Source organism: Sceloporus occidentalis, unplaced genomic scaffold (assembly GCF_023333645.1).
Source record: "Sceloporus occidentalis isolate IW3139 unplaced genomic scaffold, rSceOcc1.0.p SCAF_1, whole genome shotgun sequence".
In the NCBI taxonomy this organism is placed as follows: domain Eukaryota; kingdom Metazoa; phylum Chordata; class Lepidosauria; order Squamata; family Phrynosomatidae; genus Sceloporus; species Sceloporus occidentalis.
Window position 1 is genome coordinate 213,098,588 of NW_028316981.1, and position 25,731 is coordinate 213,124,318.

The following is a 25,731-nucleotide window of genomic DNA, read 5'->3' on the forward strand; positions in this document are numbered from 1 at the left end:
TGTTTACAACAAAGATAATAATGGTGAGGGGGAGGAAGGAGGCTACAAAGGGAAAAAGTTAGGGGAAAGCTGTTTGGAACAGGAAGGTTTTTAATTCCTTCCTGAACCGCTCAAGGGAGGTGGCCGAGCGGAGCTCACTGGGAAGCGTGTTCCAGAGCAAAGGAGCCGAGATGGAATAGGCTCTATGCGATGTTGTGGCGTATTTAGAATCTGGGACTGTCAACAAATGCTTCCCAGGCGATCTGAGTGTGCGGGGCGGATTATATGGGGAGAGGCGGTTCTCCAAGTACCCTGGGCCCAAGCCATTTAGGGCTTTATAGGTGATAACCAACACCTTGTATTGCGCTCGGAAGCGAATGGGCAGCCAATGGAGATCTTTTAGTATCGGTGTTATATGGGTGGCCCTGGAAGACCACTCTAGCTGCCATATTTTGAACCAACTGTAGCTTCCGGGTATGGTACAAGGGTTGCCCCATGTAGAGCGCATTACAGAAATCCAAACGAGAGGTTACCAGAGCGTGTACCACCGTTTCAAGGTCCCCCCAGCCCAGGAAGGGTCGCAGCTGGCATATCAACCAAAGTTGAAAGCAGGTGCTCCTGACCGTTGCATCCACCTGAGATGTAAGGTGGAGCGACGAGTCCAGGAGCACCCCCACACTGCGAACAGAGTCCTTCAAGGGGAGCGTGACCCCGTTCAGGACAGGTGGACAAACCTCCAATCCCGGACCGGGGGAACCTATCACGAGCACTTCCGTTTTCTCTGGATTCAGTCTGAATCTGTTTTCCTCATCCAGCCCATTACCGAGTCTAGACAGGTATCAAGAGGAGAGATGCCATTCCTGGTCACTGCATCAGTCGGAGACACAGAGAAGACTATTTGGGTGTCATCAGCGTACTGATAACACGGTGCCCCGTGCCTCCAGATAATCTCTCCCAGCGGTTTCATGTAAATGTTAAATAGCATGGGGGACAGAATAGCTCCCTGAGGGACACCAGATGTAAGCGCCCTCTTGTCAGAGCACTCGTCCCCCAGCTGCACCATCTGGAATCTGCCCGAGAGGTAGGAACGGAACCACTGGAGCACAGTGCCCCCGATTCCTAGCTCTCTCAGGCGTTCCAGAAGGATACCATGGTCAATGGTATTGAAAGAATAGCATTAATCAAGATGAAAATATTACCAAAATTAAATTTTTATTTAGAATGATACCATTAAAAGTGTCATAAACCGAATTGAGTACATGGCAACAACTGATGAATATATTCTGTAATGGAGGGAAAAGAACGAGATTACACAAACAATTTTGGCATAAAACACAAAGAGAGGGAGGGTTAGGCCTTCCCAATATAAGAGGTTATTTATGAGGCTAATCAATTGAGATACGTGATAGAAGGTATGTTGGGTGGGACAGACTTAGAATGGTTAGAATTAGATATAGAGGAAGTAGATATGAGAATATGGAATATTTTTAAAGGAGTTTACTAGGAAAGAAATTAAAATAATTGGAAACCCACTTATGAAAAATATATTAGAAATATGGTGTAAATATAAAAAAGTTAATAAATGAAGATTCAATAATAGCACCAATAATAATGGAAAAGAAATTTCCCCCAAAATTGAGAGGATTATTAGAAAATGTTATGAATATAAAAATAGATAGAAGACCAAGTATAGTTTTGTTATTATATAACTTAGAAAAATGGAAAAAAAGAAGAAAAAGGTTTGGTAACAAGTTTGCTTACAGCAACGAGATTAATTATAGCAAGGTGCTGGAAAATTAAAATAAATGTAGAAGTGGAGGATTGGTATTAAGAGGCATGGAAATTAGCGATTAATGATAAATTGACATGTAAATTGAAAGTTAAAAAAAGGACTATGGAAAAGAAACGGCTTTGAGGGGATTTGGAAAGAATTTATTGAGAAACAATTGAGAACAGAAGATGGAAGATTACCTCCACAAGATGAACTGAAATTCTGAATGGAATATAAGGATGGAAATGGCTCCGGGGAAGGGGGGCACTGAGGGGAAATATAAAATAACTTGTTAAAATGTAATAGAATGTAGGAATATATTCATATATAGAAATATTATATATATTAAGAATATTAATAAATAAAAATTTAAAAAACCCATAGATGTATTTTAAAACTTCCAAAAAAAAAAAAGAACTCCTGTCCTTCCCAGTGAGTTTAATTATCAAGTTCCACCTCCACTATTTACCTATTTCTATGTGGCTATCTTTGCTTGGGTGGGTATGCATTGATCCTTCATTGCATTCCTGAGTGAAGTACAATCTTTCACTCATGGGATGGCATGCAGGATCAATCCATGACTGATGGGATGTACCCAAGCCATTTGTTTAGGGTGAGCTTCCTGGCTAGGTAGAACTAACTGCAGTACTGATCTACCAAATGCAGTCTTTGCAGAATGGTATTTGTCTATTTTATAATGCCCAATAAATGTTGATGGTTCCTTCTAGCCTGCAGCCTCACATATGCCCGATAATGAATCGGATACTGAGTAGGCTGTGGTTGTTTCCACTGATCTCGTAGAATGTGACCACACCAGATGTGGTCTTGGCCTTTTGTCCTTGTACACATCCTTCTCTGAGTAATTTTCCCTGATCAATCTCCAAGATGTTAAATTCAACCATTGCAGATTGTGATGTTGAATTGGTCCTTGTGTCAATATGTCTGGTATGATTGGTAACCTCTGGGGTCTTGACACCAACATTTTTACTAATAGTGGGAACTATGGTCTGTGCAGCCAATAAGGTGTTACAATACCACTTATGCCTTCTCCTGCCTTATTATCCCAATTATTTTCTGTAGTATTTGCATTGGTAGAAATGTATAATGGCAGCCCCTTGGCCATGGTGTGAAAAGCATCGTGTGCCTCTGCTCTCCAATTTCCATCTATTGAATAAAATATTTTTAATTTTATTTATTTATTTATTATATTTATTTGTATCCTGCTCTTTCCCCAGGACTGGGACTCAGAGCGGCTTTATAGCATTAAAAACAGTACAATTAAAAACATAAAAATAAAATTAATTTTAAAATAAATAATAATAATAATAAGTACATTAAAAAGGAATATTAAGACAGATAGTTATTAAAAGAATAAAACATATTTTAAAAAGATAAAACTATAAATAGGGGGGGAACTGTATCAAATTTTTAAAATAGTCCAACATCCCAGCCTGTCCTTATAGCAATTCTTTAAACGCCTGTGTGAACAGGTAGGTCCTCACCTGCTGGTGGAAGGCCATCAAGGAGGGAGCCATTCTGATCTCCCTAGGTAGGGAGTTCCAGAGTTTAGGGGCAGCCACTGAGAAGGCCCTCTCTTGCGTCCCCACCAACCGTGTTTGTGATGGTGTTGGGACAGAGGGAAGGGCTTCTCCAGAGGATCTCAGAGTCCAGGCCAGTTCATGCCAGGAGAAACAGTCTGCCAAATAGTGTGGACCTGAGCAATGTAGGGCTTTGTAGGTAATAAGCAGCACCTTGAATTGTGCCCGGAAACAAACTGGCAGCCAATGAAGCTGTTTCAACAGGGGTGATGTATGATCTCTGTAGTCTGCCCCTGTTAACAGCTTGGCAGCAGCTCTTTCTACCAGCTGAATTTTCCAAACACTTTTCAAAGGCAGTCCCATGTAGAGCCCATTACAGTAGTCCAAACATGATGGAACCAAGGCATGTACCACCATGGCCAGATCTGGTTTCCCAAGGAACAGGCGCAGCTGGCACACAAGTTTTAAATGTGCGAAAGCATTCCTGGTCACAGCAGAGACCTGGGCCTCCAGGTTCAAAGCTGAGTCCAAGAGTACCCCCCCCAACTGCGAACCTGTGTCGTCAGGGGGAGCGTGACCCCATCTAACACAGGCTGGATTCCTATTCCCTGATCTGCCTTCTGACTGACCAGGAGCACCTCTGTCTTGTCTGGATTAAGTTTCAACTTGTTTGCCCTCATCCAGTCTATTACTGAAGACAAACACTGGATTAGGACCAGGAAGCCGCCTTGAATTGAGGTGAGGAGTAGTAGAGTTGAGTGTCATCTGCATATTGATGACACCGCACCCCAAAACTCTGGACAACCTCTGCCAGCAGTTTCATGTATATGTTAAACAGCATAGGGGACAACACAGAACCCTGAGGGACCCCACAAGTCAATAATAGCCAGGGGTTCGAAGAGGAGAACCCCCAGTATCACCTTCTGGGTTCGTCCCTCCAGGAAGGAACAGAGCCACTGTAGAACAGTATCTCCAAACCACATCCCAGAAAGGCAGTCCAGAAGGATACCATGATCAATGGTATCAAAAGCTGCTGAGGGGTCCAGGAGAACCAACAGGGAGACACTCCCCATCTACTTCCCTGCATAGGTCATCCACCAAGGCGATCAAGGCTGTCTCTGTTCCATAGCCAGGCCTGAAACCAGATTGAAATGGATCCAGATAATCCATTTCATCCAGAAATCCCTGGAGTTGGGAAGCCACCACACATTCCAAAACCTTGCCCAGAAATGGTAGGTTAGACACTGGCTGATAGTTATTCATTATTGTGGGATCTAAGGATGACTTTTTTAACAGAGGCCTCACAACAACCTCCTTTAGGCAGGATAGAATTCTGCCTTGTTCACTGATTACCTCCTTTACCCACTCAGCCAGCCCCCCTCTGGCCTCTTTAATAAGCCAGGAAGGACAAGGGTCCAAGATACAGTACGTGTGGTGGCTTTTACCTCTCCAAGGATCCTGTCTACATCATCAGGCTGCACAAGTTGAAAATTATCCATTAATGCTGGACCGACATGATCCAAGGTTACATCAACTGACACTGTATCAACTGTAGTATCCAAGTCCGAGCGGATCTGAGTGACTTTGGCGGGTTACAGACTACCCATTTGGGGCGGGCTGCACCCGCCCCTTTCCCCGGTGTATCGGGGCTTCAGTGGCTAGAACGGCAGCCGCTGAGGCCCTGATCCGCGGCTTCCCCGCAGCCTGAAAAAGGGTGTCCCTGGGGCTTCAAGGCCCCTTTCTCCTTTGGTCTGCTGGGCGCAGCCATGTGAAGGCTGCGCCCAGCGGACCAAACCAGAAAGGAGCTCCTTCCTGCTCCGCGCTAAGGGCGCACTAAGCCATATAGGGGCGGTGCGGTCGTGACGTCCTCATGGCGGTGGCTGTGTGGAACGGCCGCCGCCAATTTTGTGCGCACTCCGCGCGTCCTAGGGTTGGGGGTGTCCGGAAAGGACCCCCCTTTTTAACCCTAGCACGCGCAGAGCGCGTACTAAAGTGCCTGTTTGTAACGGGACTTTATGTGCAAAATGCTGTGCAAATTCTTCACAGTGAGCCTCTGAGTGGTCTCCATCCTCTACTTGAGGGTGAGTGTGTGACAGCTCGAAACAGCTGTGCAGGCCGTTTTCTTGCAGATGCAATGCTGGTAGCAAAAAATTATTTCTTTGCTGCCTGCATTGCCACAGAGTAGGCTTTCAAATAGGCTCTAGCTCGTGTTTGATCAGATTCACTCCAAGTCTTCAGCCAACGTCACTCTAGTCTCTGTCTCATTTGCTTCATTACCACCAACTCCCTGGAGAACCAGGGGGCTGGTTTGGCTCCACTCTGTGAGAGGGGACGCTCAGGAGCGATTGTATCCACTGCCCTGGCCATTTCTTCATTCCAAAGGTTAGCCAGGGCTTCAGCAGAATCGCCTGCTGAGGTGACAGGAAACTCCCCAAGAGCCCTCAGGAATCCTTCTGGATCCATCAGTCTCCTGGGGCAGACCATCCTAATCGGTTCCCCCACCCCTGCAAAGGTTCTGAGCCCCAGTGAGTCTAAACCTGACCAGATAATGATCTGTCCATGACAATGGAACTGTGGAGAGTTCCACCTCACCAAGATCATTATCACCACACCCAGCACAGAAAACAAGGTACAAAGTGTGCCCAGCAGCATGAGTAGGGCCAGATACTACTTGGAACAGGCCCATGGTTGTCATGGAGGCCATGAAGTCTTGAGCCACTCCTGAAAGTGCAGTCCCAGCATGGATGTTGAAGTTCCCCAGCACTAATAGACGCAGAGACTCCAACACCAACCCCGAAACCACCCCGGCTAGCTCAGGAAGGGAGACTGTTGTGCAGCGGGATGGGCAGTATACCAACAGAATCCCTAGTGTGTCCTAGCTACCCATCTTTAAACAAACACATTCAAAACCTGCAGATTGTGTGAGGGGGCATCTGGTCAGGGGGATGGAATCAAGATATACCACTGCAATTCCAGCTCCCCGCCCCCAGGTCTCGCTTGCTGCTGTACAGAGAAACCCAGTGGGCAAAGCTGAGAGAGATTAACTCCTCCAGCCTCATCCAACCAAGTCTCTGTTATACATGCCAGGTCAGCTTGTTATTCCAGGATCAGGTCCTGAATAGCAGCTGTTTTACCATTCACTGACCTGGCATTCAGCAGCAGTAGCTTCAGCCTAGGGGGACTGTCACCAGGGACATAGCCAAGGAGGAGGGGGGTCCTTGGGGTCCGGACCCCCCCCCCTCCATTAGAAAATGAATGATGCGTGCTGCTGCACTGCCACACCCAAGCCCCATTATAATGGTGGTACTTAGCCTGGACCTCCCCCTCCTAAAATCCTGGCTACGTCCCTGCAGTCACCAAGGCTATACATACTGTTTGGACTGGGAGACAGCTTGGGGACCACAAGCACTCCCTTGAGCTCCCCTCTTCCTTGGTGTTTTAATTGTCTCCTCCCTCCATATCTCCCTCTGCCTTGAATGACTCCAAATGGCTGCTTCCTGACCCTGTATATCCCCTCCCTCAGGAAAATACATCCTTCCTATTAAATTGACAGGAACAGGAAAAGAAAAAAACAAAAAGGACAGGTAGCTAAGAAATCTGGATGTTGTCTGGTGAGTCTCCTGCAGAAGTCCCAGTCTTATACCTCAGGCAGGGAAGGCAGCTGTGCTGGATGAAACAGTGCCTGCTGAGTCAAGGCTTCATTCAGTATTGCAAGAGAAATGTATTTGAATTTTGAATTCCTTGCTGTGGAAAATAGGTCCTGTGTGAATGGACCCCAATCTTTTTGCAGATTTTTGAATACCATTTGACTCAGTTCCCGCTCTCCCCGATGAAGCTTGTTGTGGCTCAAATGATCTGCCGTGATATTGAGTCCCTTCAACTACACCACTGTCAATGATTGTAAGTTCTTTTCTATCCAAGTGAATAGTTTGTTGACCACCAGTAACTTTGAATGTAGTCCCCCTTGTTTCTTGATGTATGCCCTGACAGAAATATTATCTGTCCAAATTTGGACGTTTCATGAATCTGTACAAGGATAATCTCACTGCTTTTAATTCTAAATAATTGATGTTTTTCTCCTTTTATTTCATTTTCATCTGTATCTAAATTGTCTTTTCCTTTTTTTGAATTATCTATTGTTTCCTGTATGTCGTTTTTTGAATGTAGTTAATAAATTGTTGATATAAATCGCTATCAAGTGCTGCTGTCCTGTTTTATCATTGCTTATTTTATCTATGTGTAATGCGCTTATCTAATTTCTTGTGTTAGATAATAATGTTTGAAACTCATCCGCCACTATATTTCTAATCAGTAAATTTAATTATTCATTATGTGTGTCTGTATCTCATTCTATTTCTTCTGACCCTTGATTCTCATTTTGTGGGGCATCTGTATCTGTTGTCATTGTTGTTTGTGCTTGGGTACAAAGTGACTTTATTAGTTCTAATATACTCCACTCCTTGCTCAGAGGCTGCCATCTCCTCCCTTTTCAAACTCATCATCTTGCGTCAGTGGAGACTCTGAGCAGGTGCGGACTGAGGAGGCTCTGTTCGATGTAGCCCTTCCTTTTGGCATGAAATCCTGTCTTCCAAGATGGCACCCTGAACCAACCACTGTTGATTTGGGAGCCACTGCCATATCGTGCTGCCTCCTAGAGTGGTTAGTAACAGCTGGCACCAGCTTTGGCAGTCCTGCTGGCCATTTTTCATTACTATTACTAACCTTAGCACTCTTAGTACATTTAAGGCTTTTTCTTTGTCCTTCTTCCATTCGTCCTGAACACCTTTGTTTGGGCAACTAGTTTTGATTTTCAGCTTTTCCACAGCGGCACTCTGGCTCACTAGCAGCTCCATTTCCTCCATATCACTTTCGCTGGATGTAATAAAAATATCTCTCATCTCAGTTGCCTTTCCTTCCTCAGAGACTTGCAGATCAGCGGCCATGGGGGGGGGGGCTTTTTTAGATGTTGTTTTCACTTGAGTGGCTGTTTGTCCTTTTTCTTTATCCTGTCCTTCCATCCTGCCTATTTTTTCCCTATCTCTATCCATAATTTTCTTTCTGGTTTGTTTGGCTGGAAAGCCAAGTGCGGGGGTTGGTACACAGGATTAGAAAAAAATGGCTAGGAAGGACAGGGGTTCAACGGACATAACTGACAAGAAAAAAAGAGCGTTGACTCCTGCAGACCTGTTGGCCATGTGGGAAGAACCCTATCAGTCATGGATTGATCCCCCATGCCATCCCATGAATGTGCCAAATAGCTACTGGATAGCAGCAGTAGTGGAGGGGGACAATGGCAGAGGATTTCTCAGAGACAACGGCACCATAGCTAACACTGTACAGGGAGGCACTAGTAACCCCCCTTTTCAGGTTCTTTTAGCACAAAAACTCTATGATGAGACAATCCAAAATGAGACCCTCTAGGTTGGAAGGCACTCAGAAAGTTACATGGGGAGAGCAGAGGACAAGTATGAATACTGCTGTGGCTAATGACACAAATGGTCTCAAGCTGAAAGGACATTCAGCTGTTGAATGCTTAGAGGTGAAAGGAAAGTTGGTTGACACGTGGCTGAACGAGACTACATGTGAAAGGGATATGGGAGTTCAAGTAGACCACAAATTGAACATGAGTCAACGGTGCAATGCAGCAGCTATAAAGGCCAATGCAATTTTAGGCTGCATCAACAGAAATATAGTGTCTAGATCAAGGGAAGTAATAGTGCCATTCTATTCTGCTTTGATCAGTCCCCACCTGGAATACTGGGCACCACAATTAAAAAAGGATTGTGAGAAACAAGTGTGTCCAGAGAAGGGCAACTAAAATGGTGAAGGGACTGGAAACCATGCCCTATGAGGTAAGACTTAGGGAGCTGGGGATGTTTAGCTTGGAAAAGAGACAGTTAAGAGGTGATATGATAGTCCTGTTTAAAGATCTGAAGGGATGTCATACTGAGGAGGGAGCAAGCTTACTTTCTACTGCTCCAGAGAACAGGACCCGGAACAATGGGTGCAAGCTACAGGAACAGAGATTCCACCTTAACATTAGCTGGAACTTCCAGCCACACTTGGGGGAAGTCACACTGTCTCAGTCAAGAAACCCCCACAGGTTTAAATGCAGGGTATAAATGCAATATAATATGTGTGCAAGATCTTTGTTTGCACCAACTTGGGAGCAGAGACTGTTATGGTTTTATTTCTGAGGAAAGAAGGAAAAAACAACCCCTAACCTCCACTCCCACTGATAGGGTTTTAAAATCATGCAAACCTTTGTCATATCGATGACATCAGTTTTTAAAGGTATTGTCTACTGCAGCCATGCAATAGCAAAGATGTGCATAAACTGCCAACATTTTTTAAAGTACATTGTCTAAAGATGTTCGCAGGAGAACCCCCACCCTGGTTTTGGGTTTGGATGGCACGGAGAGAGCAAAGGGGTGGGCATGTATATTGATGACCCAGCTGGCTGGGGAAGATGGAGACTACAATTCAACACCTCTAGAGAGCACAGGTTCAACTAAATTTGTTTTCACACGCTCCCTAACCCTAAAATGTGGCGGCGGCGGCATAATAGCGGCACCCTGTGTACACGGGTGCCACCATTATGACGTGACAGCCGCGCCGTGTCCAAATGGCATGGTGCAAGTGTCATGTCCCGCAATGCTGCAGGGCACTTGCGGCGCCTTCAGCGGCACCGGAAGGAGCTCCAAAACAGAGCTCCTTCTTGGGGGGCACCTCATTCCCGCAGCTGGGAGAAAGGGGCCAAGTGGCCCCTTTCTCTCCTGGCAGCGGCTCCCTGGACACCCCTTTCCAGGCCGGGGGGGGAAGCGGCGTTTTGCCGCTTCCCCAAGGCCTGGAAAAGTGGCGGATCGGGGCCTCTGGGCTGCCACTGTGGCTGCACAGGTCCCGATCTGGCAGGGATTGCGGCACCTGCAGGCCGCCCCAAAGGGGCGGTCTGTATCCCACCTTAGTTATATGGAAATGAGGTATCCAGGGCAATTTTGATTTACTGTTCTATGGGTTTTGTATTCAATAAGATTGCCGTTCTACGGGGTTTGTATTCAATTTCCAGCTATAAACTTCAAAAACTATCTGGATACAAGTCAAATGAGAAAGGATACATGCCATCAGTGGAAGTGGTACCTAAAAGTAATATGACTTCTGCTATGGAGATCATGTCAAAATTTTTGATTAACCACCTTGGATCTATAATAAATTTTTAAAATTTTGAGTTATGCTTTGATTTATGTCCACTGTACCTTTATCAAATTGTCTCTTAGGAATAGTGAATTGTTTTAAACGATTTTGGTCTGGTAAAAGTAATCCCTTTGTGTTTGACGACATTTTTTTCTGCACTGCATCCATCAAAAACTCCATCTCTATTTTTTCTTCAACCTAGATCAAGAATGAAAGACACAAATGATTATGTCTACTTTCTGCTCAACTTCTTTGTGGCTTTTTTTTTTAAAAAAAACTATCCTATTTTTGCCAGTTTTGTTTTACTGTTCCATTATCCTACTGAATATCATTTCAAATTCTGAATGTGAAAGCAAGTAGCTGCTGGCGAAATGTCAGGAATAAACACTTCTAGAACTTAGCCTCACAGCCCAAAAAACCCACAAAAAACTATGGATGCCAGCCACGAAAGCCTTTGACTTCACATTCAGTTTGTATATCAAATTTCATAACCAGTGGCTAAATATTATTCTATGGTTTATTACCTTATTTCAGTACCAATTCCATATTAAGGTTAATGAACTGAGCTTAAGAAGGACCCTTTTACACAGTAATTTCTTAACTAGATAAACGATTTGTAGGTAAACTGCTATCTAAGATCCAGTCACTAGAGGGAGGTATAGTACATATATCCCAATCAAAACACAAAGCATGTTGTTCAAATAAAAGGAAGGTGTTCAAAATTATGAGTTCCATGCTCTACAATAAATCTGCAGTAAAGTGTATACAAGATTCCAAATATGCATAAAAAATCACCAGAGACCACAGGCATTTTCAAATAGCATTTCTGTATCAATAAGCTTGCACTAATCATTACTATTAATACTTATCACAAAGCCTTGTAGTCAACAGCGTGTGTTGCTGTTGCTGTGAAAGAGTATAGTCATGGTGAGGCTTTTGTAGTAGTATCTTTTCGTGAGAATACAGTCAATGCATCAACATTTCCTATGGAGCACACCTATTCCAAATATCCAAATATGTCTTTGCACTCGCATATAAAATCTTATGTCAGTTATAATAATATTAGGTTCTGGGACTGATAAGCCAAACTACTGTTAAGTTTATTTCCTACTGGAATCAAATTGTAAAGGCATTGGAAAATGCTAGTTGTTGTGTGTATTTCTTAATATATACTTACTGTATTAATTTATTTAGTCACTTAAGTGGACCTAGATCAAAATACTGCATTAGAGGAACACTCTTGTTTAAAACTTTACACCCCTCAACAAAAGCCTTGTCCAAGCTTTAGAGGGAGTTGATAGTTGGGAGGAAGCCTTGAGACCTGGGAAAAGAGCAACAAATGTCTTTTTCTCCCAAACATTATTCTGTTATGTTATAGCACTATTGAGCTTCCAGCCCCAAATCTGAGCAATTTACCTTTATATGGACTTGGGAACAAACAGTTCAATAATCTCCGTATAGAAGGATTTTTTAAAAACCTCAAAGCACACCGTGCTTCTGCCAAACAGTAACAGGAACAAAGTGAAATCAATTAAGTTATAAAAGTAAGTTGGAAATTGCCAAAAAAAGGGAAAACTTAATTTTTTAAAACAAATATGATATTGGTTTAAATTGGAATTTCAACATTAACATTTTGCCAGAATGGTTAGTAATAATTGTATTAACGGGTAATCAAATAATTGTTAATTAAACAAAATTAACAACATATTAATGTCGTTAATTAAGAAGCTAAATTAAGAATCTCATTTGAGTGCTAAAGAAGTAACGTATTTTGTTATCCAGTTGGTTCTTTAGGGTTTTTTTTTTTACTTTTGCAAAATTACTTGTCCCTTAGTATTGCAAAATGAGGTTTAGGCCATAAGCAATAAATGCAGCCTGAACTGGAGGTGGTCCTCCTGTTTTCTACAACAGACGTGCAGATAAGATACCTTGTCTGTCCATATAAACTAAAATTTGAAGCTTTAAACTTGAGACTTGTGCTGGAATCCATGTGTGAATCAATAAAAGAAAGACACAAAGGGGAGTAAGAAGATGGGGAAAGGAGAGAACGGGAAAACGAGAGGGGGAAAGATGGGGAGGTTGGTGAGAACAAAGGTTTCAAAAATTCATGCAGCTGTTTATTTCTCTCTAAAGTCTAAGCAGGACATAGTGGGGATCACATTATTGGTGGGATTTTCCACCTTCATTCTGGTACAGTTTTAATTTAATAATGTAATGTACATTTAAACACCAGATCAATTCCTCCTCCCTCACTTATAAAATATTTGAGGGAGGTTGTTTTAAATTGCATCCTAGCATCTGGCACCTTAAATCCTCACAACCAAAGTCTTAACAGATAAAATTTACCATGCCCTGTTTTACTGATTTCTTGAGCTATCTTTCTTCTTTTCTGTGGGACCAGCTGTCCACAAGCATTCTATAAATTCACAGTTTCAATTTTTATTTTTTCTTTCTTTTAAAAGGTACACACTTTTCGAAGGCCTCAAAGTATGCAGAAACCTCTGGTTAATTTTGAACAGACCCACTAAGGTCCAAAACACATTGCTGAAATAATCCAGTTGGAGACCACTTTAACGGCCCTGGCACAGTGCTAGGGAATCCTGGCATCATGTTTCACAAAACTATGGCTCCCAGAGCCAGGACAGTTAAAGTGGTCTCAAACTGGATTATTTCTGCAGTGTGATTTGCACCTACTGTATATACTCATGTATAAGTCTAAAAATTTAGCTTTAAAAATTGACCCAAAAAACCTGAGTCGACTTATCTATGGGTCAATGTAAGTACAGTACTGGATCTTAACTCTTATTTTTTTCCCCATCAACCTTTATTAGGCATCTCAACAGACAATATACAACAAACAATACAATACAAATTAAACTAAAATAGTTTACATGAATACTTTAAAAATTTAAACTCTTATTTAAAAGGAACCATCCCCTGGTGAAAGGCAAGAGTATAATCTATCCTGGAAACATCAATCCCCACTACTCTCTCATCCATCCAGCCTTAAGAGTAAGCACAAAGAGTTATGTCTGCTGGAATTTTGTATGTTCTTTGACATTGCTTTGCTTTGCTTCATCCTTTAGATCTTTTGCTATATGCCCCCAAGTTTTACCCTTGACTTATCCACGGGTCATACCAAAATGCACAATTTTGGCCCCAAAACTTGCCCTCAACTTATACATAGACGAGTATATATGGTAAATGTTCACCCTGTTAGGTGGCTGAGTGCCTATGTGAAGGATATCCTGTCATTTTAGTAAAAATGGTAGCCATAAATAGTAAAACACACAAATATACAAATCCATATCCAAACTCACAGGGAGTTGTACAGTTGTCCCTCCATATTTGCTAGGGTTAGGGGAACAAGACCCCCGTGAATATGGAAAAACCACAAATAACAAAAACACTGTTTTTCCCTGAGAGGACCCCTCTCTAGGAACCTCTAGGTCCTTCAGGGCAACTCTGTGGTCAATGTCCAACATACACTGACCATAGAATGGCACTGGAGTAGCTACAAATGGTCTTTCAGTGCAACTTTTAAAGTTGACCACAGAGTTGCACTGGAGGACCTAGACAGTCCTAAAGAGAACATATTAATCAAATCCGTGAGTAATCAAATCCGCAAATATCAAAGCCGCAAATATGGAGGGATGACTGTAGTTCAAAAACAGGGGGATTAGAAGATATAAACTGTTTAGGAGAATAAAATCATCTTCACCACCAGCTCAAAAGACCCATCAGTGTCTGGCAAGTCTGTTTGGGAAAAGCATCCCTTAATCATGATACAATCATGAATATATTCATTACAGACTATGTCCTACTGAATACAGTGGAATTAATTTCTTACTTAACATCTACGTACTATGCTCTGAAACATGGCAGAGACCCATACAGCTGTCTGAAGACTAGGAAAGTGTTTTCCCTGTACCTGGTTCCAGTCAGCAATTCAGCTTCTGTTCTCTGGACTATCTTAAGTTTGCAGTATTCAAGGGCCACACACACACATATATACAACGGATGACCAAATGAGAATGCGCATACAGTTCAAACCATTCTCTGAGTTTCCCAGTACCTCAGAAAAACATTTTTTCTATTCCTTATCAAAATCAAGGTCCTGCTTTCCTAAGTTTCCCAATTATTTTAAAAATAATGTTCACAGCTGATTATGTTTTTCCATCCTAAACCTGTAGTTAACATGCTCCCTTCTCTCATCAGTTAAAATCTCAACCTCTGTTCAATCCATGTAACTCTTTATTACTGGATGTATGCAGACAATTTCATTTCTGAATACGCTGATACTTGGTATGGAAAGGAAAGAACCAGTTTGCTCTGAAGAGAAACTACATCTTTTACAGATAAACCATGGCCTGTTACAGACAGCCAAAGTAAAGCTGCCTTGAGTCACAGTGGAGGTATGGTGTTTCAATGATGCATGCGTCCTAAGAGTCCAGAGGTCTCACCAAAGCCACACTCCAGCCCTAAGGACTGGAGCATGGCTTTGGTGTGGCTTCTGGACTCTTAAGATGCATGCATCATTGAAACACCATTCCTCCACTGTGACTCAAGGCAGCTTTATTTTGGCTGTCTGTAACAAGCCCAAATTTTATGGTACGAAATCGCTTTTTAAACATCCGTGCAGTTCAATAATAGTACATTTATATAACAAATATGTTTCATGTCTTACTCATAAGAGCAGCATTTCACGAGATAATTGGGCTTCTGTGCATTTTATAATACTTTGTAAAGACTACAATACTTTTTAAGATCTACCTTCCATCTTAACAAGAATCACAGTACAATCCTATACATGTGTATCTGAATTTAAATTCTAAATTTGAATTCTGTTCAAGTAGTTTAGTGGGGTTTAACCCCACACAGGAATAAAGGAGATTGCAAACAGCATCTGCTAGATGAAGCAACAGATATCGCTACTTAAAATGGAGGTATCCCAAACAGATGCCGTCCTTGATTCAAAACTCACATCAGAATTAAACCTTATTGATGTCAATACGATTATCTTCAGGATTTCAGAATTCATCTGAGTCATTCACTTATTCTAATAATGAAGCATCTCTAGACTTTTTATATTTCCTTGATTAATTTTTTGGGAGACTATGGTAAAGCAATAGGAATTCACATTCAGATACAGATGAGATTTGCTCAGAGGGGGGGGTTTGCCTTTGCCTTCCTCTGAGGCTGAGAGAGTGTGACTTCCCCAAACCACTACTACTTCTACACCTTTCTCTGTTGGCGAGCTCTATTCCCTTTCTTTTCTCTTCAGAAATACTGCAGGGTACATTATTTAATATCGAATAAGTTTATATAAGAATTACTTACTATCCCATGAAAGGGTTGATTGACCCCCAAAGGGGCCGCGATCCACAAGTTAAGAACCCCTGCCCTCAGATTTATGTAGTTATCCCAGGAATAACCAGCAACAAATAATTCATGGGGCCAGAACCAGAAGAGACCCAGCAGATCAGTAGGAATGCATCCACCATACTGCAGAATTAATGCAGTGTGGTGGATTGGGCGGCAAGTCACACTCTCTCAGCTTCAGAGGAAGGTAATGATGGCAAAACCTCCCTTAATGCAGGATAGGTTTCCCTTAGGGCTGCCAAAAGTTGGAAAACACTTGAAGAAGGCACAAACCAACAACATTTTAATGCATCCACGCTGCAGAATTAACCCAGTTCATGACCACTTTTCACTGCAAGGGCTCAGTGCTAGAGAATGCTAGCCTTGAGCCAGAACAGAGTTAAAGCGGTGTCAAAATGGGTTATTACTCCAGTGTGGATCATGCAGCCTCTGTCAGAGAGAGCTCTGGTGCCACAATGAACTACACTTCCCAGGATTCCCTAGCACTGAGCCAGGGCAGTTAAAGCGGTCTCAAAGTGGGTTACTTCTGCAGTGCGTTTCTACTCCCTACACGGCTTCTAGACACTTACACACAGGAGCTGAGGGAAGGAGGGAGGGAAGAGGGGAGACCCATCTTGTAGGAGCTGCAGTGGGGTCTGCCTCTGTGGCAGGCAGGCAGGCAGAATGGAGCTTCCAGCTCCAGGAGCAGTTAAGGCAGCAGGTGTTTCCCAGTTGCTAAGCCACCCAACGGCCACCTGGCCACGCAATAAAGGCATGCTCAGGGAGACCGTTGTTGCCCCGGGGGCAGAAGGGTTTCCTCCTCTCAAGGCAAAATGGAGGACCCCCCACCCCCATGGGATAAAAAAGGGGCTAGAGACAGTCACACAGATGTAAAACTCATGATCCTCAGTCGTCCTCAGAATGGAGGACGTTTGGGGATTCCTCTTGGACACAATGATTAAAGGGATCAAATCTAATCCATTTGAAATGGATTGAATTGTGGGAAAGGGGGGGGGCTCTAGATGGGCTTCCTAGTCCTGCTCAAAAATGGAGGACATTTGGGGAATCCCTCCTGGACAATGGTTTGAAATGGAGGACACGTCCTGGGAAAGGAGGACCTCTGGTCACCCTGGAGGGGCTTCTTAGTTCTGCTCAAACATAAGAGGACGTTTGGGGATCCTTCTTGGAGAGAAGGTTTAAAAGTGGAGGACGCGTCCTAGGAAAGGAGGACCTGTCTGCTCAGCCTGGATGGGTTCCTAAATATGCTCAAAAATAGAGGACACTTTGGAATTCCTCCTGGACACGGCATGTAAATGGAGGACACGCCCTGGAAAAGGAGGACCTGTGGTCACCCTGGATGGGCCCCTTCTCAGTCCTGATCAAAAATGGAGGACCTTTTGGCAGCCCTCCTGGAAAGAAGGTTGAAATGTGTAGGGCATGTCCAGGAAGACCAGGTATCCTCACTACAAAGGACCTCGGGATGGAGGACATTCAAGCAAAATGGAGGACAACGAAGAAACGCACGACACTCACAGAAATGTAAACTCACACTCCTTAGAGATGCTCCAAATGGAGGACATTTTGGAATTCCTCCTGGACAGAAGGATGAAATGGAGGACATGTCCAGGGTGACCAGAGGTCCTCCTCACCCCCAAAAGGAGGTCCTTCCGTTTAAAAAATGTAGGACACGATCACATAAAAGCTCAAAACACTCCCAGAAATGTAAAGTCGTACTTCTTGGCCAGGCTCAAAATGTAGGGCAATCGAGGGGAAAATGGAGGGCAGCCCCACATAAAGGCTAAAAACACTCATAGAAAGGTAAATTCGTCCTTAGTGCTGATCAAAACTGTAGGACGTTTTGGAACCCTTCCTGGACAAGGCTGGAAATGTAGGACGTGTGCTGTAAAAGGAGGACCTTGGTCACCCTGAATGCGCTGTTTAGCCATGCTCTAAATGGAGGACGTTTTGGATTTCCTCCTGGACAGAAGGCAGAAATGTAAGAGGTGTCCTGGAAAAGGAGGACCTGTGGTCCCCCTAAATGTCCTCCTTTAGTGATGCCCATAAATGGAGGACACTTGGGCATGATCATCATCATCATCATCATCCCTCCTGGACAGGAAGGCTGGGGCGTTAAGGAGAGGACGTGCCTGGCCAGCCCCAGCCCTCCCTCCCTCCCTCCTTCTCACCTCCGCAGTGCCTCTCTCCTCCGACGGATCCCAGGTCTCCCTAGTCTGCCCCAAACCAGAGCAGCGCCTTAGAGGGAGACCGCCTACATTCGCCTCCTTCTCCCTTAGCCTTTAAGGCGGGAAGACAGAGGCCTCCTGCTCCTGCCTGCCTCCCTGCCTGGGCTCCCTCTCTCAGGGGAAGGAGGAAGGCAGGGCAGGCGCCCAAACTCACTGCCTCATCGTCAAGCCTCCCTCACCATTAAGTTAAATGTTAAGAGACCTCCATTCCCATGATTAAACACTAATGCTAATTTCACCCTGTGCCATCTGAGGAAGTAGATTTCAGTCTATGAAAGTTCATGCTGCCAACTTTCTTTCAGTGAATCTCAAAGGTGCTACAAGATCTCTCTACATACTGATTCTGCAAACTAGCTATAACAACAACAACAACAATATGCATCTGACCAAGTAGACTGAAGTCTATGGAAGCTCCTGCTGCCAACTTCTTTCTTTCAGTCAGTATCAAAGGTGCTACAAGATCTCTCTACATGCTGATTCTGCAGACTAACATGGCAGCAATAATAATAATAATAATAATAATAATAATAATAATAATAATAATATGCATCTGATGTAGTAGACTAAAGTCCAGGAAAGCTCATGCTGCCAAATTCTTTCAGTGAGGGGCTACAAGATCTCTCTATACAGACTGATTCTACAGACTAACACTATATCTTTTAATAATAATAATAATAATAATAATAATAATAATATATCTGAGGTAGTAGACTGAAGTCCAAGAAAGCTCATTGCTGCCAACGTCTTTCTTTCAGTCAGTATCAAAGGTGCTACAAGATCTCTCTACATACTGATTCTGCAAACTAGCTATAACAACAACAACAATAATATGCATCTGACCAAGTAGACTGAAGTCTATGGAAGCTCCTGCTGCCAACTTCTTTCTTTCAGTATCAAAGGTGCTACAAGATCTCTCTACATACTGATTCTGCAGACTAACATGGCAATAATAATAATAATAATAATAATAATAATATGCATCTGAGGTAGTAGACTAAAGTCCAGGAAAGCTTCATGCTGCCAAATTCTTTCAGTGAGGGGCTACAAGATCTCTCTATACAGACTGATTCTACAGACTAACACTATATCTTTGAATAATAATAATATAATAATAATAATGATAATAATATATCTGAGGTAGTAGACTGAAGCCCAAGAAAGCTCATTGCTGCCAACGTCTTTCTTTCAGTCAGTATCAAAGGTGCTACAAGATCTGTCTACATACTGATTCTATAGACTTAACATGGCGATATCTTTAATTTCATGTGGTCTTCCAAACTTCTTGTTGTTGTTGTGTGCCTTCAAGCCATTTTTAAAAAACCTATGGCAAGCATAAGGTGAACTTTATCATAGGCTTTTCTTGGGAAGTTTCTTGGGTTTTGCCATGGCCATCCTCTGAGGCTGAGAGAGTGACTTGCCTACTAAGATGGTGGTGGTTGTGCACCTTCAAGGCGTCCCCCCCCCCAAGTTATATCAACTGGAAGATGAGCCTATAATGAGGTTTCCTTGGCAAGTTACTTCAGAGGGGTTTACCCTTGCCACCTCTAAGGCTGAGAAAGTGTGACTTGCCCAAGGTCACCCAGTGGATTGTTATGTTCAAACAGGAAATTTTTAATTGTATTTTTATGCCGCCTTTCTCTCAAAAAAGGGACCCAAGGCGGCTCACAAGATAAAAAGTACTTTAAGAACAATTAAGGTTGTTTGTTGTAGTTGAGGGCCTTCAAATCCTTTCAGAATTATGGCGACTCTGAGACAAATCTATTAGTGTTTTTTTTAGCAGTATTTCTTCAAAGGGTTTGCCCTTGCCATCCTCTGAGGCTGAGAGAGTGTTACTCAACCAAGGTCAACCAGTGGGTTTTTATGTTCAAGGAGGGAATTGGCCTCTGGTCCCCAAAGTCACACTCCAACACTGAAACCACCATGCCACGCTTAAGTCCTGTTAAATGTTATTGTGTGCCTTCAGGCTTCAAGTCGTTTTTTTCTGACTTAATGGCGCCCCTAAAGCCATGAAGGTTTTCATGGGGTTTTCTTGGGAAGTGTCTTCAGAGAGGGTTTTGCAATGGCCATCCTCTGAGGCTAAGAGAGTGTGACTTGCCCAAGGTGGGGTTCGATGGGCAAGGGGCAGGGTGACCTCTTTTTCCAGAACATGTCCTCCATTTCAGGCGTCTGTCCAGTTGGAATTCCAAAATGTCCTCCATTTTTGAGCAGGACTAATTTATCTTTATAGGAGTGTTTTAGCTTTTATTTAGTCATGTATTTTTTTAATGTCCTACATCTTATGGGGCCTTTTCCTTCCTTTGTAGTTAGGACAGCCAGCCACCCTGCTTAAGGCAAACCTATCATAGGGTTTTCTTGCAAGTTTATTCAAAAGGGATTGCGGGGCCAAGCAGGCATTCAAACCCTGGCCTCTAGAGCCATAGTCCAAATATACATATTTACACAAGACTTTTGCCCCCCTCATAAGAGTCTGCCTTCCCTCCCCATCCAAAACTATATATTTCTTCAGTCCCCACATTTGTAGAATCATAGAATCATAGAATCGTAGAGTTGGAAGAGACCACTAGGGCCATCCAGTCCAACCCCCTGCCATGCAGGAAATCCAAATCAAAGCATCCCTGACAGATGGCCATCCAGCCTCTGTTTAAAGACCTCCAAGGAAGGAGACTCTATCACCTTCCGAGGAAGTACCATCAAGTCAACTTAAAAACTTCAGTTGACCTTTAATAAATCCAGTTTATGCATAAGGGACGTGACACATGGGGTGGGGGGGGATAAAGAAGCGTTTCTGGTGTAAATGGTTTTCCATCTTTTGTTCTCTGCAATAAAATAAATTTGGGAAATTAAGAAAATAATTGTTTGAGAGTTTAATTCCCACCCAGCTCCAGCTGCAGCCCTTCTAACAGATTAAACAAAGTTCCAACAAAAATTCACCACTTTATTTATTTATTATGTATTATTTATTTTCACTTATTTATTATTTACAGTTACTTTTCTTTCCAAACTTTCCTCCAAATAATTATCTGAAGGCTAACCTGTATGTGAGTCTCTCCTCCACCTTTTATCTTCTAACAACCTTGAAGGAGGCATGGATTGACCCAAGATGGGAGTTTAGTGGCTATGCAAGGGGGAAAAAAAGCACCTGGCTTTCCCAAATTCTAATCCAGCATGGATAAAGAATGCAAGGACTGTTTGTGTATCTGTTTTGGGGAATATATACATATATAATTATACAATAACATCACTAACAGTAATAATCAACTCTTCATATCAGAAATTGTTTAGATACATCTTATGTTGATCAAATGATTGTGGGGTGTGTGTTACTTTGCATTCAAAAATTCCCCATTTTCCTATTGGTTCTTCAGCCCCATTTCTCTTCACATTTATTTGTTGGTTTTCATTTTTTAAAAACAGATACCATTCTAATGACATTCCAGACAAGTTCCAAGTGGCTGCAGAAACTGAGAAAACCAGCTTGTCAAGGCCATAGATGCCAGTGGCTGCCTTCACTCTGCAGATCATTACGGATAGAGCACAGTGGTAGAAAATACAGTAATCAGGAAGAAGAAAGAATATATTATTGAATATACCAGAAAGATGCTTGAATATGCCAGAACTGTGTGCTTCAGATTCCTCCCCCCCAACCCCCCTAATCTGTTTATTATTGCAATTAACAGGGCAAAAAAACTTGGCATGTAGCAGAAGTAACAATTGTCATCATCATCATCATCATCATCATCATCACCACACTTTCTCCCAAAACTGGGTCTCAAAGCGGCTTACATTTAAAAAAATACAAACAACTGCTTGTGCAAAGGGTCTGGAGTCTGGAGATCATAGCCAGGGATTTGGGGCTGACTTGCTGAACATGACCCCCTTTAAAGCCAGTAGCTCTGCTTGCAAGAAGTTACTGAAGTGGGTTGAATTTTCTCTTCCATTTGCCTGGAAGTACATTCCTGCATTGACTTCCTGGTTTAAAAGGGATATTTTAAATCACCCTCATTTTGTCATTGAGAAATATTTACAGAAATCTGAATAAAAACTATGTCTTCAGTTAAAAAGAAAAACATACAAAATTAAGCATTAAAATAGAATTAAATTATTAGAGTATTAAAACATCACTCATTAAAAGAATTAAATGCAGTTACAAATGATAAAGGTGCTTAAAAACAGTACACTTAAGCATTTAGCATAGTATTTACATTTCTATACCACTTAATAGTGAACACAGCCCTCTCTAAGCAGTTTACAGTAAGTCAATTGCCCCCAACAAGATGGAAGGCTGAGTCAAACTTGGAGCCCTGGGCTCCAATTGCAATGAAAATTAATACCTCCCCAGTGTGTTCTTTAAGGGCTTACTATTTTAAAAGCCCCCCCTTCATCCACCATCTTGAGGGAGAGAGAGGCAGGCTAGCTCCACCTGGCCTCCGAGGGAGAGCACATTTCCTGGACTTTACCCCATCCCTACTGCCATTCCCTTCTCCTTTTGTGTCTTGTCTTTTTTAGATTGTAAGCATGAGGGCAGGGAAATGTCTAATTTACAAATTGTAAGCTGCTTTGATATCCTTGGCTGAAGAGCGGGGTATAAATAATAATAATAATAATAATAATAATAATAATAATAATTATTATTATTATTATTATTATTATTAAAAGTGTTATAGCCTACCAATGGGAGGACTATGACAGGTCCGTCCCTGGGAAGGCAGTTCCAGCGTCTGAAATCAGCGACTGAGAAGACCCTTTTCTCGTGTCCCCACCAGCCATGCTTGTGAAGGTGTTGGGACTGAGAGAAAGGCCTCTCCTGATGGTCTCAGAGGCCCCATACAGACAGACCAAAATAAAGCTGCTTCAGGTCACTTTGGAGGTATGCTGTTTAAATGATGCATGTGTCCTAAGAGGCCAGAAGCTGCATCAAAGGTGCTCCAGTCTTTAGGACTGGAGCATGGCTTTAGTGTAGATTCTGGACTCTTAGGATGCATGCATCATTTAAACAGCATATCTCCAAAGTGACCCGAAGCAGCTTTATTTTGGTCTGTCTGTATGGGGCCAGAGTCTGGGCTGCTCATACAGTGAGATATGGTCTGCCAAATAGCCTGGGTCTGAGCCATATACAGTGGACCCTTGTTATATGCTGGGGTTTGGTTCCAAGATCCTCCTTGGATAACAAAATCAGTGTATGCTCAAGTCCCATAAATATAATGACATAGCAAAATGGTGTCCCTTATAAAAATTGGAAAATCAAGGTTTGATTTGTACTTTTTTTGAACATTTTCAAACCGTGGATGCTTGAATCCGTGTATAAAAAAATCCATGTATAAGAAGGGCCGACTGTAGTTTCCCTGATAACAGCTGTTATTTTATTTACAGTGGGCCACGTATGTGCAACCCTGGAAAACATATTGTATCTCAGGGAGTTATAGTGGCCTGCCACTGTTCTCCTCTGTGCTACCAAAATGGAGCCTCTTTTCACTTCCTTGAGCAAAACATCATCATCATATTTATTTGTATCCCACTCTTTCCCCAGAACTGGGACTCAGAATGGCTCACAACATTAAAAGAACAGTACAATTAAAAACATAGAAAAGTGGTACATTAAAATGGAATTAAATTATTACAATATTAAAATAAATAGCTTATATATTTTAATAATAATAATAATAATAATAAATTTTATTTATATACTGCTTTTCCAAAAGATCAAAGCGGTTTACATAGAATTAAAACCAATTACAAACATATCATAAAATAGATAAAAACCAATAAAACAATGTACAATATACAGATATAAAAACAATCATTGAATAGGGTGAGGCAGAGAGTCGATGGGATCAAGTACATAACTTCTGTAAAGAAGAGGAAGGTTTTAAGCCTCTTTTTAAATGTTTCCAGGGGGGTGATCAGATGGAGCTCCTCGGGGAGACTATTCCAGATTTGTGGGGTCGCTACTAAGAAGGCCATCTGGGATGTAATAAGATATTTCAAAGGTGGAATTCCAGCAAGTTCTTCCCAGTTGTTCTGAGTGTGCGGGGCAGATTATATGGGGAGATGCGGTCCCTCAAGTAACTTGGGCCCAAGCCATGTAGGGCTTTATAGGTAATAACCAACACCTTGTATTGTGCTCGGAAGCGAATAGGCAGCCAGTGAAGATCTTTCAGAATAGGTGATATATGGTCAAACCTGGAAGCACCGGTGACCAATCTGGCTGCCATATTTTGTACTAACTGAAGCTTCCGAGTTTGGTACAAGGGTTGCCCCATGTAGAGCACATTACAGAAATCTAAGCGAGAGGTTACCAGAGCATGTACCACCGTTTCAAGGTCCCTTTGGCCCAGGTAGGGTCGTAGTTGGCGTATCAACCGAAGTTGATAGCAAGCACTTCTGACTGTCGCATCTACTTGAGATGTCAACTGCAGGGACAAGTCCAGAAGTACTCCTAAACTGCGAACTTCGTCCTTCAGGGCAAGTGTGACCCCATCCAGGACAGGTGGATAAATTTCCTTCCCCGGGCCTGGGGAACCTATCACCAGTACTTCCGTTTTCTCTGGATTCAGACTGAGTTTGTTTTCCCTCATCCAGCCCATTACCGACTCCAGGCAGGCATTCAGGGGAGAGACGCCATCCTTAGTCACTGCATCAGTCAGAGACACAGAGAAGCATATTTGGGTGTCATCAGCGTACTGATAACACCACACCCCGTGTCTCCAGATGATCTTTCCCAGCCGTTTCATGTAAATGTTAAACAAAGTGGGGGACAGAATCACTCCCTGAGGGACACCAGATGTCAGTTCCCTCTTAGAGGAGCAACTGTCCCCCAACTGCACCATCTGGAATCTGCCCAAGAGGTAGGAACGGAACCACTGGAGCACAGTGCCCCCAATACCCAACTCCCTCAGGCATTCCAGAAGGATACCGTGGTCAACGGTATCGAAAGCCGCTGAGATGTCCAAGAGCACCAACAAGGTCACACTTCCCCTGTCGATGTCCAGACGGAGATAATTAACTAAAGCGACCATGGCAGTCTCAACTCCATAACCCGCTCTGAAGCCAGTTTGAAATGGGTCCAGATAATCAGTTTCATCCAAGACAGTTTGGAGTTGGAAGGCAACTGCTCTCTCGATCACCTTACCTAAAAATGGCAGTAGTGAGACCGGCCTATAGTTGTTTCTTATCAGTATATGTAGAAAAGAATAAAATTCTTAAAACACTTTAAAATGGTACAACACCCCAAGGTGGTCCTTTGAAAACATTATTTTTATAACAATAATTAAGTGTTTTTATTTGTTTTATACCAACAATACAAAACAAACAATTAATACATAAATAACAGGTGTTAAATACCATTTGTATAATAATTTTAGGGTCCCTTCTTTTGTCAATGCCAATTTTGATTTATATGGGGGGAGGTCCATATGCGTTCCCATGTGGCTTTGGAGCTATCTAAATTTAGGTCTGATTGCCACATTAACCTGGCCAATTGATTTTTGCCATAAACTGCACTAAGTTTTGGTATATAATGGCTGCCCCTCCCTTGCAGTTCTGCCTCCTATCCATGCATAATATTTCATAAAAGGTCATAGGATGAGGGTAGTTCCCTTGCAACATCACATTGTTTGCAAAGGATAACACCTGTGATATCTGCATCCAT

The 25,731-nt window shown here is 42.7% G+C and overlaps 1 protein-coding gene and 1 pseudogene across 1 annotated transcript in view; both read right to left on the reverse strand.

Moving 5' to 3' along the window:
- TEX15 (testis expressed 15, meiosis and synapsis associated) overlaps nt 1-17,400 on the reverse strand; it is a 48,688-nt gene extending 31,288 nt beyond the window's left edge. Inside the window, exons 1-2 of the mRNA XM_089488809.1 lie at nt 17,390-17,400; nt 10,542-10,677 (exon numbers count right to left, since the gene is read on the reverse strand). Of these exons, the coding sequence (XP_089344935.1) occupies nt 10,542-10,659 (118 nt within the window). The 5' untranslated portion in view covers nt 10,660-10,677; nt 17,390-17,400. The remainder of the gene's footprint in view (nt 1-10,541; nt 10,678-17,389) is intronic.
- LOC149323347 (uncharacterized) lies at nt 5,533-8,186 on the reverse strand (annotated as a pseudogene).
- Nucleotides 17,401-25,731: the final 8,331 nt, after the last annotated feature.